General features: G+C 40.1%; 1 protein-coding gene across 3 annotated transcripts in view; it reads right to left on the minus strand.

Annotated features, from left to right (window-relative positions):
- The window catches only part of PRIMPOL (primase and DNA directed polymerase), a 52,174-nt gene extending 39,153 nt beyond the window's left edge, over window positions 1–13,021 (minus strand). For 2 of the 3 annotated variants that reach the window (XM_059155933.1, XM_059155931.1), the window contains exons 1-5: window positions 12,787–13,021; window positions 11,708–11,784; window positions 11,295–11,363; window positions 8,666–8,795; window positions 6,524–6,764 (exon numbers count right to left, since the gene is read on the minus strand). In XM_059155933.1, coding sequence (XP_059011916.1) covers window positions 6,524–6,703 — 180 coding nt within the window. In that variant the 5' untranslated portion in view covers window positions 6,704–6,764; window positions 8,666–8,795; window positions 11,295–11,363; window positions 11,708–11,784; window positions 12,787–13,021. The remainder of the gene's footprint in view (window positions 1–6,523; window positions 6,765–8,665; window positions 8,796–11,294; window positions 11,364–11,707; window positions 11,785–12,786) is intronic. The other variant, XM_059155930.1, reaches the window with a different exon arrangement.
- Window positions 13,022–13,109: the final 88 nt, after the last annotated feature.

Below are 13,109 nucleotides of genomic sequence, written 5' to 3' on the forward strand. Positions count from 1 at the left end.
AGTCTTTTCTGAGACACTTTTTTTAAGGTTAATGGCTGTGGCACTTGATATAACCATTTGCATTTGTTGCCCCAAAGAGTTTCTTCTATTAAAGGGATACACAAGTTCTTTTCTTTCCACTTAGTTAATGGCAGCTGTTAAGCCTATCAAGGAAATAAAACTTCCATTTTCAGAAAGGAGATTTCAATTAGAGACTAAATTACTGACATTAAAACAATCTTCCTGAGATAAATTTTATAGTTGGTAATTGTTAACTTTAGTAATCATACTAGTTCAAATGAACCTGTCAGGATTTTAATTTCCAATACTTGAATTGGGTTTACACAAAATGAATACAAAGGCTGTTATTTCTTAAACTATTTTTTTAACATTTTATTTATTTATCTGAGAGAGGGAAAGAGAGAGAGAAAGAGCGTGTTTGTGCATAAGAGCAGAGGGAGGGGCAGAGGGAGTAGACTCCCTGCTGAGCAGGAAGCCTGCCATGGGGTTCAATTCCAGACCTTGGGATCCAATCCCAGGACCCTGCGATCATGACCTGAGCTAAAGGCAGACACTTAACCGACAGAACCACCCAGGTGTCCCTATTTCCTAAACTCTTCTGATGAGATCTGAGTTAGCTTCCCTTTACAAGGGAACAAACGGTCTTCATCCTAAAAAATTTTAAGCACACTGAGTTTTTATATAGTATCAGTGATCAGAATCACAATACATTTATGCTTGACTTCACATATGCACCTTTTCATACTTTATATTCCCCTCAGTGCCAAATAAATGATGTGCAGAACACATTTGTTTATTTCTGAGCATCAGACCATTTGCAAGGGTAGCAACCAGCAACCACTCCTTAATCCCACTTACCTGATAAGTAGGAAATTACTATTATAAATCCACTCTATTATTCCAAAGCACAAAAGGAGAGCATAGAAAGTTAAATACCTGTTTGCTTTGGTGGTATGATTTAAGACCCAGGGTTTATGAACTCTACACTATATTATTTGAGACATTTTATTTTCTTATTACTTCAGTTCCATTTTTCTTCCTCATTTCATCCTTCAAATTTTCATACTCCACTCATTCATTTCCTCGCATTTTTGTGGGTATTGTTTTAGTTCTCCACTAAAATCTAGTCATTCTATTATTTTTCAGTCCATGGATGTGGACTCTAAGCATGACTTCTTTTATTCATTCTTTTGTTTTGTTTTTAAATTTATTTATTTGATATATATAGAGATAGTACAAGCAAGGGGAACAGCAGGCAGAGGGAGAGGGAGAAGCAGACTCCCCACTGAGCAGGGAGCCCACCCTGGGCTGGATTCCAGAACCCTGGGATCATGACCTGAGCTAAAGGCAGATGTGTAACTGACTGAGCCACCCAGGCCCCTCAGCATATCTTCTTTTAAATATCATTATGTGGGCGTAGGACAAAAAGGCTGAATAGGAGGATGCTAGTTCACCTCCCATGGACACACTGAAGTAATTGCCACAAGTAAGGCAACTTGCTCTGAAAGCAGTCAAAGACCAGCAGAATAGATCCTCCACAGCTTAAGACAAAAGACATGAAAACAAGGCCACATCAAGAAGGGTAAGAGGAAAAAAAAAAAAAAAAAGAAGGGTAAGAGGAGCTAAAGCAAAAATAGGAATCAAACCTTGGTATGGAGAACCACAAGCAGGACAGTTAGCACAGGCACAGAAGTCCTCCCTGAAGAGAAAAAGGATCAAGCCCCACATCAGGCTCCTGCATGGGTGCCTAAAGCAGGAGAACCGAGAACAAGTCCCCATTCCCTATTATGTCTGGTTAAGAAAATCACCAGGTCAAATACACTAGTGTAAACCAGAGCAGATTAGAGGATGCAGATTGTGGAAAGGACCCAAACTGAACACTGAACAGAAAAGGAAATGAATAAAATAACCATAGTTTAAGGAACCTCTGGGACACATCAAGGGCACAAACATTCACATTATAGAAGCCCCAGAAGGAGAAAAGAGAAAGAGGGAGAAAACTTAATTGAAGCAATGATAGCCTAAAACTTCCCTAACCTGGGGAAGGAAAAAAGAAAAAACAGCTCTAAGAAGCAAAGAGAGCCCAAACAAGATGAATCCAAGGAAGTGCACACTCAGAAACATGATAACTAAATGTCAAAATTTAAAGACAGACTATTCAAAGCAGTAAGAGAAAAGCAACCAGGTACATATAAGGGAACACCCACAGATTATAGGCGCATTTTTTTAGCAAAAACTAGGCAGGTCAGAAGAGGATGACATGATTTAAGTACAGAAAGAAACAAACCTATGTCCAAGAATACTTTACCCAATAAGATTACCATTCAGAAATGAAGGAGAGATAGAGTTTCCAGACAAAATTTAAAAGAGTTCATCACCACTAAACTGGCTTTCCAACAACTGTTAAAAGGAATTCTTTATGTGGAAGAGAAAAGAACATAACTAGAAGAAAATTATGACAGGAAAAAAATTTCACTTATCAAAGAAAACATACAGTAAAAGTAGATCAATCACTATAAAGCCAGCATGACGGTTAAAGGACAAAAGTAGTTAAGTATTGACATAAATTAGTTAAGGGATATGTAAAATAAATAGATGTAAAATATAGCATCATATACTTAAACACGGAGGTAGAAAGTAAAAATGTAGCACTTTTATAATGTGTTGGAACATCAGCAACCACCAACTTTATAGACTGCTATATACATAAGATGCTATACATGAACCTCATGGTAACTATACACCAAAAACCTGTAACAGATACACAAAAAATAAAGAGAGAGGAACCCAGATGTAACACTAAAGAAAGTCATCAATCTCTCCCTGATATGAGGAAGTTGATATGAGGAAGGAAAGAATAAATGAAACAAGATGGGATCAGGAGGGAGATAAACCATAAGACTCTTAATCTCACAAAACAAACTGAGGGTTGCTGGGGGGGAGAGGGGTAGGGAGAGGGTGGTTGGGTTATGGACATTGGGGAGGGTATGTGCTATGGTGAGTGCTATGAAGTGTGTAAACCTGGCGATTCACAGACCTGTACCCCTGGGGTTAATAATACATTATATGTTAATAATAAATAAATAAATAAATAAATAAAAGAAAGTCATCAATCACAAGGAAAGACAGCAAGAAGGAAAAAAACGAGGACTACACAAACAACCAGAAAACAATAAACAAAATGTCAATAGGTACATATATATCAATAATCACTTTAAATGTAAATGGACTAAACGATCCAATCAAATGACAAAGTGTGACTGAATGGATAAAAAAGCCAACCCCATCTATATGCTGCCCACAAAAGACTTTGGACTGAGACATATAAACTGAAAAAGAAGGGATAGAAAAAGATATTCCATGCAAATGCAAACAAACAACAAACAAAGGTGGAGTAGCAGTACTTATATCAGATGAAATATATTTAAAATCTGTAAAAAGAGACAAAGAAAGGCATGACATAAGGGCTCCTGGGTGGCTCAATCAGTTGAGCATCAAACACTTGATTTCAGCTCAGGTCATGATCTCAGGGTCCTGGGATCAAGCCCCTTGTTGGACTCTGTACTCAGCAGGAAGTCTGCTTCAGATTCTCTCCCTCTGCCCCTCTCCCACTTTGCATGCTCTCTACTAAATAAATAAATATTTTTTAAAAAAGAAAGAAATAGCATGACATAGTGATGAAGGGATCAATCTAACAAGAGGATAAAACAATTGTAAATGTCTATGCAGCCAACAGAGCAGCACCTAAATATATAAAGCAAGTATTAATAGACAAAGAGGGAGAAAGTGACAGTAATACAATAATAGTAGGGTAATTTAACACCCCACGTACATAAATGGATAGATCCTTCCGACAGAAAATCAATAAAGTGTATTGGCTTTGAAAGACACATTAGACCACATGCATTTAATAGATTATAAAGAACATCTCATCCCCAAACAGAAGAAAATATTCTTTTTCAAGTGCACATGGAAAATTCTCCAAGATAGATCACATGTTAAGCTACCAAACAAGGCTCAATAAATTTAAAAGGACTAAAATCCTATCAAGCATCTGTTCTAACAATATGAAATAAGAAATCAATTACAAGAAAAAAACTGGAAATAACAAACACATGGAGAACAAACAACATGTTACTAACAGTGGGTCAGAGGGGTCAATGGTGTCAATGAGGAAATCAAAGAGGAAGTAAAATACACCTGGACACAAGAGAAAATGGACACGCAATAGCTGGGACACAACAAAAGCAGTTCTAAGAGGGAAGTTTATAGCAATATAGTCCTACTTCAAGAAACAAGAAAAATCTCCAAAAAAGCAATTTAAACTTATACGTAAAGGAACTAGCAAAATAAGAACAAACAAAGCCCCAAATTAGAAGGAAGAAAATAGTAAAGATCAGAGTGGAAATAAATGAAATAAAGACTAAAAAGATAATTGAAAAGATCAATGGAATTAGAAGCTGCTTCTTTGAAAAGATAAACAAAATTAATATAGCCAGACTCATCAAGAATAAAAAAGAAAGGGGCACCTGGGTGGCTCAGTGGGTTAACCCTCTGCCTTCGGCTCAGGTAATGGTCCCAGAGTCCTGGGATCGAGCCCTGCATTGGGCTCTCTGCTTGGCAGGGAGCCTGCTTCCTCCTCTCTCTCTGCCTGCCTCTCTGCCTACTTATGATCTTTGTCTGTCAAATAAATAAATAAAATCTTGGGGGGGGGGGAAGAATAAAAAAAGGAAGACACAAAAATAAAATCAGAGGGGCACCTGGGTAGCTGAGTGGGTTAAAGCCTCTGCTTTCGGCTCAGGTCATGATCCCAGGGTCCTGGGATCCAGTCCCGCCTCAGGCTCTCTGCTCAGCGGGAAGCCTGCTTCCTCCTCTCTCTCTGCCTGCCTCTGTGCCTACTTGTGATCTCTGTCTGTCAAATAAATAAGTAAAACCCTTAAAAAAAAATCAGAAATAAAAGAGAATTTACAACTGACATCCACAAAAATACAAAGATTTATAAGAGACTACTATAAGAAAATATATGCCAACAACTTATACAACCTAGAAGAAATGGATAAAGACTGAATCAGGAAGAAATAGAATGTCTGTACAGATAGATTACTAGTAATGAAAGTGAATCAGTAAACAAAAACTTCCCAAAAAACAAAAGTCCAGGACCAGATGGCTAGACAAATGAATTCTATCAAATATTTAATAAAGAGTTCTCAAACTATTCCAAAATAAGAAGTAGGAACCTTTCCCCCCTACGAATGCTTCTGAATTTGTTTTACAAGGCCACCAGCATTACCCTCAAACCAAAATGGACAAAGACACTACCATTACCCCTGATGAGCACAGATGCAAAAAATCTTCAACAAAATATACGCAAACCTAACACAATACATTAAAAGGATCATTCACCATGATCAAACGGGGTTTATTCCAGGGGTGCAAGAATGGTTCTATATCCACAAATCAGCATCTACAGCACTTTAATAAAATGAAGGATAAAGATCAGATGATCATCTCAATAGATGCAGAAAAAGCATTTGACTCAATTTAACATTCGATAAAACTATCAACAAGGGGAATACAGAGGAAACACGCCTCAACATAGTAAAGACCATGAATGACAAACCCACAGTCAACATCAGACCCCAAAATGGAAAGATGCCCATTCTTCCCACTTTTACTCAATATAGTAGTAGAAATCCTAATCACAGCAATCAGACAAGTAAAAGAAAGAAGAAAAAAAGCCATCCAAATTGGTAAGGAAGAAGTAAAACATACAGATGGCCAACAGACCAACAGACACATCAAGAAATGCTCAACCTTACTAATCATCAGGGAAATGCAAATCAAATCAAATCAAATGATTTTGATGGCTAGTATCACACCAGTCAGAATGGCTAATATCAAAAAAATAAGACATGGGGCACCTAGGTAACTCAGCTGGTTAAGCGTCTGACTCTTGTCAGCTCAGATCATGATCTTGGGGTCCTGGGATCGAGCCTTGTGTCAGACTCAGTGTTCAGTGGGGAGTTGGTTTGAGGATTCTCTCTCTCCCTCTCTCCCTATTCCTCCTCCAGCCCGCTCTCTCTAAAATAAATAAATAAATAAATCTTAAAAAAAAAAAAAAAAGAAAAAAATAAGACAGGAAATAACACTGTTGGTAAGGATTTGGAGAAAAGGAAACACTTATGCACCACTGGTGGGAATGTAAGTTGGTATAGCCTTTATGGCAACCAGAATGGAGTTTCCTCAGAAAAAATTAAAAATAGAAACACCCGGGCGCCTGGGTGGCTCAGTGGTTTAAAGCCTCTGCCTTCGGCTCAGGTCATGATCCCAGGGTCCTGGGATTGAGCCCCGAGTCAGGCTCTCTGCTCAGCGGGGAGCCTTCTTCCTCCTCTCTCTCTGCCTGCCTCTCTGCCTGCTTGTGATCTCTGTCTGTCAAATAAATAAATAAAATCTTAAAAAAAAAAAATCCTAAGTTATAGTAGCTTCAAAAAAAAAAAAAAAGAGGTAGAGATAAGAAAATTACCTCTTTACAGCTTTTAACAAAATTAAAAGCCTGATTTTGCCGATGGAATAGTTTCCAAATGGAGGGTGGTTCTTCTAGCTTGGACAATCTTGGTCTGTATACCGAGGGCAACGGTTTCTTCTCATAACGAGATGCTCGTTCTTCAATTTGCTTCAGTTTTGCTTCCCATTTTCTCTCCATTGGTTTAGAAGTTACAGGGATATTAAATCCTAACCCATGTAAGATTTCTGTCAATTTAGCACTAAAACAAAGACATAATTTCTTTCTTTAGAATATATTTTTTTGGTAAAACGTCAAAAACCATTTCCTTACACATACACATATACATACACACACACACATACATATAGTTATATAGCTATATATAATACACAATTTATATTACATATATTCTATATTATATAGAATATATAATACACAATATATATACTATGTATATAAATGTACTATGTACATATATAGTTTTGCATGAAGTTTTAATGTGAAATAGGAATGGGGCTAGTTACCAGATAGCTTTAGATCTTGGCTCTTCTATCTAATAGTGCTATGATTTTAGAAGTACCCTAAGCCTTAACTGCAAAATGGGGATCAATGTCATCCTGAACACTTTATGTAATTATCATGAGGATAAATGTGACAGGATGTAAGAAAACGTTTTGTAAATTACAAAGCCTCAGGTAAACATAAATGGTTTGTGTATCATTATGGTTTTTATTATAACCAGTTTATTGCATCAAGCATTATCTATCTTGCCCAAGTGGAGCTACTATATTGGCCATCACTTTTGTGCTATTTCTTAGTACAGAGTTTGTTTTCAGACACTACTGTGCAGTTCCCTTTTCTTCTGTTTCTATCCATTGTTCTTCTTTTCTCCCAAAACAGTGGTTAGTTGGGAGAACAATTCAGTGTATAAATGGAACTGCAATATTGGTTAGTCTTGGTTTAGAATGTCCATGTTAATCATAAGCAGGTTTAGAGATAGGACTATACATATTTTTAACCTATGTCTGTTAATTTCATGACTGTATTAAAGTAGCAGTCTTTTAATCCCTGTTTATTAATGACATGTGTTTTTTATTTACACACCATGCTTCCATGTTAGCCATGCCAAGGTAAGGGGGCCAGAAAATACTTTTATGATTTGGGATTATGGTTTACTTACCAAAAAAGGATAGGCTTTTAGAAGGGGGGAAGAGCCTGCATCGTAGGTAAGTAATGGCCACAAAACCTGCCATTCCTCCCTTGAAGAGATGCTATCTAAGCCCACTCACGTACTCTTTACTTGGCCACATGACTTGCTTTGGTCAATGTCACATCAACAAATGTGAAGCAAACTGAGGTATAGTAAGTGCTTGTGCACTGGATTTGTCCTGAGACCAAGACTGTCCTCAGACTGTCATGCTAGAACTCCAGTCTCACAGAAGATAAAAGGACATGTGGACAAGAACCAAGTTACCTCAGCTAACAGCCAACACCAACTACCGATGCATGGAATTCAGACATTCTGGACCATCCAGACATCTGAATTCAATGCCTAAGTAAGCCTGAGTGAGTTCAGGTAAGATCTGTCAAAGACCACCCCAGTCAACCCACAGAACTGAAAGAAAAAATGAAATTTTTTTTAAGATTATTTATTTATTTATTTGACAGGTAGAGATCACAAGTAGGCAGAGAGAGAGAGGAGGAAGCAGGCTCCCCACTGAGCAGAGAGCCCGATGCAGGGCTCGATCCCAGGACCCTGAGATCATGACCTGAGCTAAAGGCAGAGGCTTAACCCACTGAGCCACCCAGGCACCCCAAAATGAACTATTTTTAAGCCAAGAAGTTTTGGTCTGGCTTTTTATACAGAAGTCGGTAACTGTGAGGCACCTGGGTTAAGCCTCTGCCTTCGGCTCAGGTCATGATCTCAGGGCCCTGTCTCTCTCTGCCTGCCTCTCTGCGTACTTGTGATCTCTGTCAAATAAATAAATAAAATCTTTAAAAAAAAAAAAAAAAGAAATCGATAACTGAGGTAGTTTCCCTTTTCATTAGTATCATCTTCACTAATAAAATAATTTATCTATGTAGAAAGCACATATATTCATTTTTTAAGGTGAAATAACAACATATACTAAAGCATTCGAGGGAAAAATTCCTATTTACCTCTGGCAATGCCGTTTCAGTACTTGTGCTTATCGAATCAATAAATACTCTCTTGAATTCTTGCAGAAAATTTTGCAACACAAACTCAATGGCAAATGATATATTCCCGGAAAGGAAAAGGAGGTTCATCCTAAAAGATTGAGAGGATACAGTATCATGACACTGTTAGATTTCACATTGGACTTCAAACATGTCAGACCTAAGAAAGATTACTCTCTCAATTACACGTGATCCACATGAAAATTATAAATTATAAACCAAGAAACAAACACAATTCTAAAGGTATCAATATAAACTTCATACCAGACATGCCTAGGAACAGGATATAATTTCACTGGATGGAAGAGCTGGAATAATTTTTAATGAAACGGCTTTTTTCAATGCAAAATGACATAGGACTCCAGACTGCTAGATCCTGAGTATTTGGTTTATTTTAATCTGCTTCGCATACTGATAAAAATCCTCCACATTCTGACAACCTAAGTGAGAAACTGACTTTCTTCTATGAAATGTATTAACTTTTAATAAAGCACAATGATTACTTAATGAAGAAATAAATACGGGGGCACCTGGGTGGTTCAGCGTCTGCCTTCGGCTCAGATCATGACCCCAGGGCCCTGGGATCAAGCCCTACATATTGGGCTCTCTGCTCAGCAGGAAGCCTGCTTCTCCCTCTCCCACTCCCCCTGCTTGTGTTCCCTCTCTCGCTGTCTCTCTCTGTGTCAAATAAATAAAATCTTAAAAAAAAAAATTAACACAATGCAATTAGATAGGATTTATAGCTCTAGTATCTTATCAGTATAACTGACAGAATAACCATGTGGATGTTCACACTTAGTGACATGGACATCCAGAAAACTTTTGATTTGGTAAAAATACTGATATACCATGGGAAGGAAGCCATACATGAAAGTCAGGGAGACACAGTGGAAAACCAGTCTGACGCTTCCTGGACCAAAGAAACCACAATGACAACAAAGGAAAAAGAAGAATTCAATATATGTTATGCTCTCATGTTGTCTGAACAGTTCAAAAATGTTAACAGCTGGGGCGCCTGGGTGGCTCAGTGGGTTGAGCCGCTGCCTTCAGCTCGGGTCATGGTCTCGGAATCCTGGGATCGAATCCCACATCGGGCTCTCTGCTCGGCAGGGAGCCTGCTTCCTCCTCTCTCTCTCTGCCTGCCTCTCTGCCTACTTGTGATCTCTCTCTGTCAAACAAATAAATAAAATCTTTAAAAAAAAAAAAATGAGAGAGTCCTTCCACTTCTCCCCACTCTCTCCCTTATTAAAAAAAAAAAAACAATGTTAACAGCTGGGTTGAGGGTCAGAAGACAGCTGGGGGCTGGACTACTGAAGCAGGAGTGCTGAATGACCTAAGAAAAAGGAAATGGAGACGAGAAAGGCATCTGGCATTCTGGTTTTGGACTATCATATTCCTCATCCCTATCCCTTGGGATGAGAAATATGTCACCATTTTGGAAATGCTTTTAATTCCTGGTGGGGAAGGACTGTTGTCCTTCTTTTATATAACTGTACATCAAAAACCCCTTCGCACACAGGAGCTGTTAACTATTTTTGGTAAATTTCCAAGTTCCAAAGAAAAATATTTGTTGTTAACAAAAAGAAAAGAAAGAAAAATATTTGTTGTTTTTTTAAAATAGTAGGTTTAAGAACTCTATTGTTTATTTCTTCACAATGCACCACAATGTTAGTTAATTTCTTTCCTTCCTTTTCTTTTTCTTTTCTCGTTCTTCCTTCCTTACTTTCTTAAATTAAACTCCATGCCCAATGTGGGGCTTGAACTCACACCAAAGGATCAAGAATCATGGGCTCTACCCACTCAGCCAACCAGGTGCCCCCCTTCCCCACCTGCCCACGGTGTTATTTCTTAACACTGCATTCAATCATGGTCCATACTGACTTTACAACTAAAGGTGGTCAGGCTAGAAAAAAGATTGGCTTAGTCCTTTTATAGGAACTGTAGTGGGAGAAGAGGCAGAGAGAAGGAGGTAGAGCGATGACACAGACAGCCAACCTCAGTAGCCCTGGTTTCCCTAGGTTTATGCCTAGATATGCCCAGCTCAGATACCTGATGGCCTGAACCTCAGGAACAGCTGTAGTAGATGGCCCATGCTTCATGATTCCTGGCCTCTAGGGAAAACTTCCTTCCTCTTTTGTCTATCACAAGTCAACCCTTGTTCCCTCTGTCCTGAGAACAGATTTATCAGTATTTTGTGCTTTCTGGAATGTATGTTCCAGTTTCAATATTTAGTTGTGTTCTGGTATTTGACAATAGTTTCTTTTTCTTTTTTTTTTATTTTATTTGAGAGAAAGTGAAAGAGAGGTCACGGAGGAAGAGGGAGAGGCAGACTCTAAGCTGAGCGGAGAGCCAGATGTGGGGCTCGATCCCAGGACCCCAGGATCACAACCTGAGCCGACAGCAGACACTCTACCGACTGAGCCACCCCAGTGCCCCTGGCAATATTTTCTTAACATAATCCTTTATGGCCTCTTGGAATACATTTATACTATTTCTCCCACTGCTGGAATATTCATAATAAAGTATGTGATTAAAATTCACTTATAATAATATTGCTACTTAAGAGTACATTCCAAATTAGTACATTCACCTTTTCCACTTTGGTCATTTTGCCTCTCAATGCTTGAACAGAAGTAACTCATAATTTCCCAAAAATCTCCTGTAAGGGATAAGAAAACATACAATGACCTATTGTTCTTTTCCAGTTCCCCCTTTCTACCATCCCCACAGGATCCCCATCCAAACAGCCTCTCTGCCACACTAGTCACCCTTAAAACCTGACTTGTAACTTTCCATAGCGACCCTAATTAATGATTCAGAAAATCACTCAATTCACACTTCAGTTTACCCCCAAGAAGTCCAAACTCCCTCGAGAATCTAGACCAAATTGTAAGCCACTTTACAGTCTCCCCAGAATCGAAACCACTTAATCATTTTATTTCTTATGGTTCAGCGAGGATCACATCCTGTCCCTGACCCAGTACCACCACCTATTTCTCTTACCTGGAAGGCCTTGCCTGCTTTTCTCAAATTCTTCCTCTTCGAGGCCCAGATCAAAGTCCGCCACCTCTGCGACAATTCTGTGAAAAGAAATTACTGACTTCAGTCAGAAGACGCTGCCTCTAGCCAACCCTTTTACTATAATGAAGTCTCAACTAGACTGATTAGTACAATCTACAGGAAAACAGAAAACCGCTGCTGCTGCCTTCACTGAAGTATCGTTTTGGTAAGAGAGCTTAGCACTGGAAGGGGTGTGGGCACCCCAGCGGGGTGACAGGGCTTGTGCGACCACACTCCCTATGAAGAACTGTGCCCGAAACCACTGGTAGGGTTTGGAGAGGGTCCTGGTCTCCAGTTTTACTGCAGCAGAAAAAGCGCCTGCCGAACACTGGTCCTCTCTCAATTTGGGAGGGATGAAGAAAGGCCCAGGTGTTCTCGAGATGCGATCGAACTCAGGTAATTCTGCTTTCGTTAAGCGCAAATGAGTTAACTCTCTTAAACCCGCGTGGGGATTGGGATTCGGATCTCCAGGAGTTGTTGGAAGGAGAAAAATAAGAAAATGTACTGCGAAAAAGGTACTGAGCACTTCAAAGGGCTGCTGTACATCTATAAGGCGTCTATATATATATATATATACGTATATATATATATATATATGTATATATACATATATATATATATACATATATATATATATATATACGTATATATATATACAGACACACGCACACACACGACGTCTATTTATGGGCAGACAACACCCCTGACGTACACCCGGACAGGCAGAAATGCTGGGGGCAGGCTAGCTGCTAACGTGCGGTCCCCGACTTCGAAGGATGTCCTGACCCTCCTGAAGCTGGATGCAGAATTTGGTGCTCGATTGTATTGATAACACTCTGCGAAAACGACGCATTGTTTGCATCAGGGTCTGAACACAGCTCGTGAACCAGAACAGGCGGGGAAATACTGAGCGCAGGGAAGGAGGACTGAGGGGCAGGGAACTGGGGGGTGAGCGAAGGAAAGGCCTCGGCACCACAGGGGAAGTACAGAGGACCAGCGCGGGTCGCGACCTGCTCCCCTACCTCCGGGAGGTCGGAGCGGGCGTCAGGCCCGCCTCTGACTCCCTCCTCTCTGCTCCCTGGGTCTCGCGGAGCGTTCAGGCGTCCCTCCTACTTTCAGAACCCCGCGCCACGAGCGGAAACCCGCCGGTCCTCGGGGGCAGCAGGCGGGACCAGCCTTCAAACCAGGCGCGAGGGCGAGGCCACAGCGCGGGGTGGGCGGGCCGACAGGAAGGAACACTCAGGCCTATGAAGGAGCGGCGTAGGGGCGACGGGGGCGGGCGAGGAGTGCGCCGGGGCCTATGAGGGAGAGGCATATGGCAGGCGGGGGGGCGGGGAGGAGAGTA

Source organism: Mustela lutreola, chromosome 18 (assembly GCF_030435805.1).
Source record: "Mustela lutreola isolate mMusLut2 chromosome 18, mMusLut2.pri, whole genome shotgun sequence".
NCBI lineage: Eukaryota > Metazoa > Chordata > Mammalia > Carnivora > Mustelidae > Mustela > Mustela lutreola.